At 25.6% G+C, this 1,578-nt stretch overlaps 1 protein-coding gene across 1 annotated transcript in view; it reads right to left on the bottom strand.

The window, feature by feature from the left end:
• Nucleotides 1–65: 65 nt before the first annotated feature.
• LOC108694301 (translation initiation factor IF-3-like) overlaps nt 66–1,578 on the bottom strand; it is a 2,750-nt gene continuing 1,237 nt past the window's right edge. The window contains exon 2 of the mRNA XM_018203707.1: nt 66–306. Within this exon, the coding sequence (XP_018059196.1) occupies nt 124–306 (183 nt within the window). The 3' untranslated portion in view covers nt 66–123. The remainder of the gene's footprint in view (nt 307–1,578) is intronic.

Genomic DNA, 1,578 nt, shown 5'->3' with positions numbered 1-1,578 from the left:
CATAAATACATATACATATTATTACATTAATTTAGTTACATAAAGAATTAATTTTTTTTGCATGTGTCAACAGCGATAAATTTTAATTTCATCTGTCTATATTTATACTATTCAACAACAATCTCATGTACCTCTTTCATTATTAGCTATACTGGAGTTGTCATTCTCATCTTTATTATTTACAGAAACATTTTTATTCTTATGTAAAGGATTTATTAAGAGTAAAATTACGTTCTTCCTTGATGGCATTCGTTGGATACTGCCATCATTTCTTACAGCATTCTCGATGGTTCTTTGCACCTTACTCTATATGTTAAATGAAAAAATTTGCATGTAATTAAGTAATTATGTTTTTCATTAAATTTTTTATCTCAACATTGTTTGCTTATATTATACTTTAATATATTATAAAATATTATACTTTACAACAATTATCATTTATATAGATTATCATCGTTGATGAAAATTTTTCCTACATTTTTTATATGAATTGGAACACTTTTTAGAAATACTGAGAAAGTCTATATCTTTCTTTTCATATACAAATTCTGAAATATTCTAAGATTTCTAACGATTCTCACATTCTATAATAAAAAAAAATGCTTTAAATTTTTTTCAGATTTTGTAAGATTTTATCAGAAATTATAAAATGAGAAAAATCTTGGAATATTTTAGAATATAACACATATGAAGAATTCTAGAAAAGACGTAAATGTTTTTCAAAGCTTCTAAAAAGTAATTAAATTTTTTAAATACAATTTCTTAATTGTTTAAATATAAATTCCAATTTGTATTTAAAAAATCTAAGAAATTTTCTAAAAAAATTGTAAAATTCAGAAATTCTGAAGAGTTTTGAAATTTACATAAATGATGTGAATAAATATTATGTGAAAAATTCTGAGAAAAATGTTTATTATAACAAAGATTTAATTACTATTTAAACAACTGATAAGATTAGAATAAGGAGGAAAAGGCTCATAGAGAAAATAAAACAAATAAATATAAATTATAAGAATTGGCACCAGTTGTTTGTGTATAATATTTACATATAAAGTCTTTATTACAGACTATTCAAATACAATTAAATTAATTTATTATATTCCAGAAGCAATTAAATTAAATTAATTGTTTTTGAATATGTACAATAAAGACTTTATTGTACATACAAACAACTGATGTTGGTTTTTATATTAGGTATACAACTTTGCTTCCGCCGTTTTCCTATAGATGGCTTTAGCGGTAAGTGGTGGTCGAAATAAATAGATTATAGACGTCATACAATAAACTTGGGCATCTGTCAACATAATCCCATAGAAACATTAGTCGATTTGTATCTGCATCATAAAGTTATTCTCGATTAAAAATGTCAGTTTCCGAGCCAAATTCTCGTCATTTGCGGGAGGTTTTAATTTTTTGCTTCAATATAAAGAAATCTGCGGCTGAAGCTCATCGAATGCTCTCAAATACTTATGGTGAGGCCGCTATTAGTGAAAGAATGTGTCATGAGTGGTTTCAACGCTTCAAGAACGGTGATTTTGATCAAGGTCCAAGGTCATGCTCTGTATTTGGTGGGACCAG

Source organism: Atta colombica, unplaced genomic scaffold (assembly GCF_001594045.1).
Source record: "Atta colombica isolate Treedump-2 unplaced genomic scaffold, Acol1.0 scaffold12, whole genome shotgun sequence".
NCBI lineage: Eukaryota > Metazoa > Arthropoda > Insecta > Hymenoptera > Formicidae > Atta > Atta colombica.
Note: the sequence above shows the minus strand (reverse complement) of the source record. Positions and strands in the feature narration are given on the sequence as shown.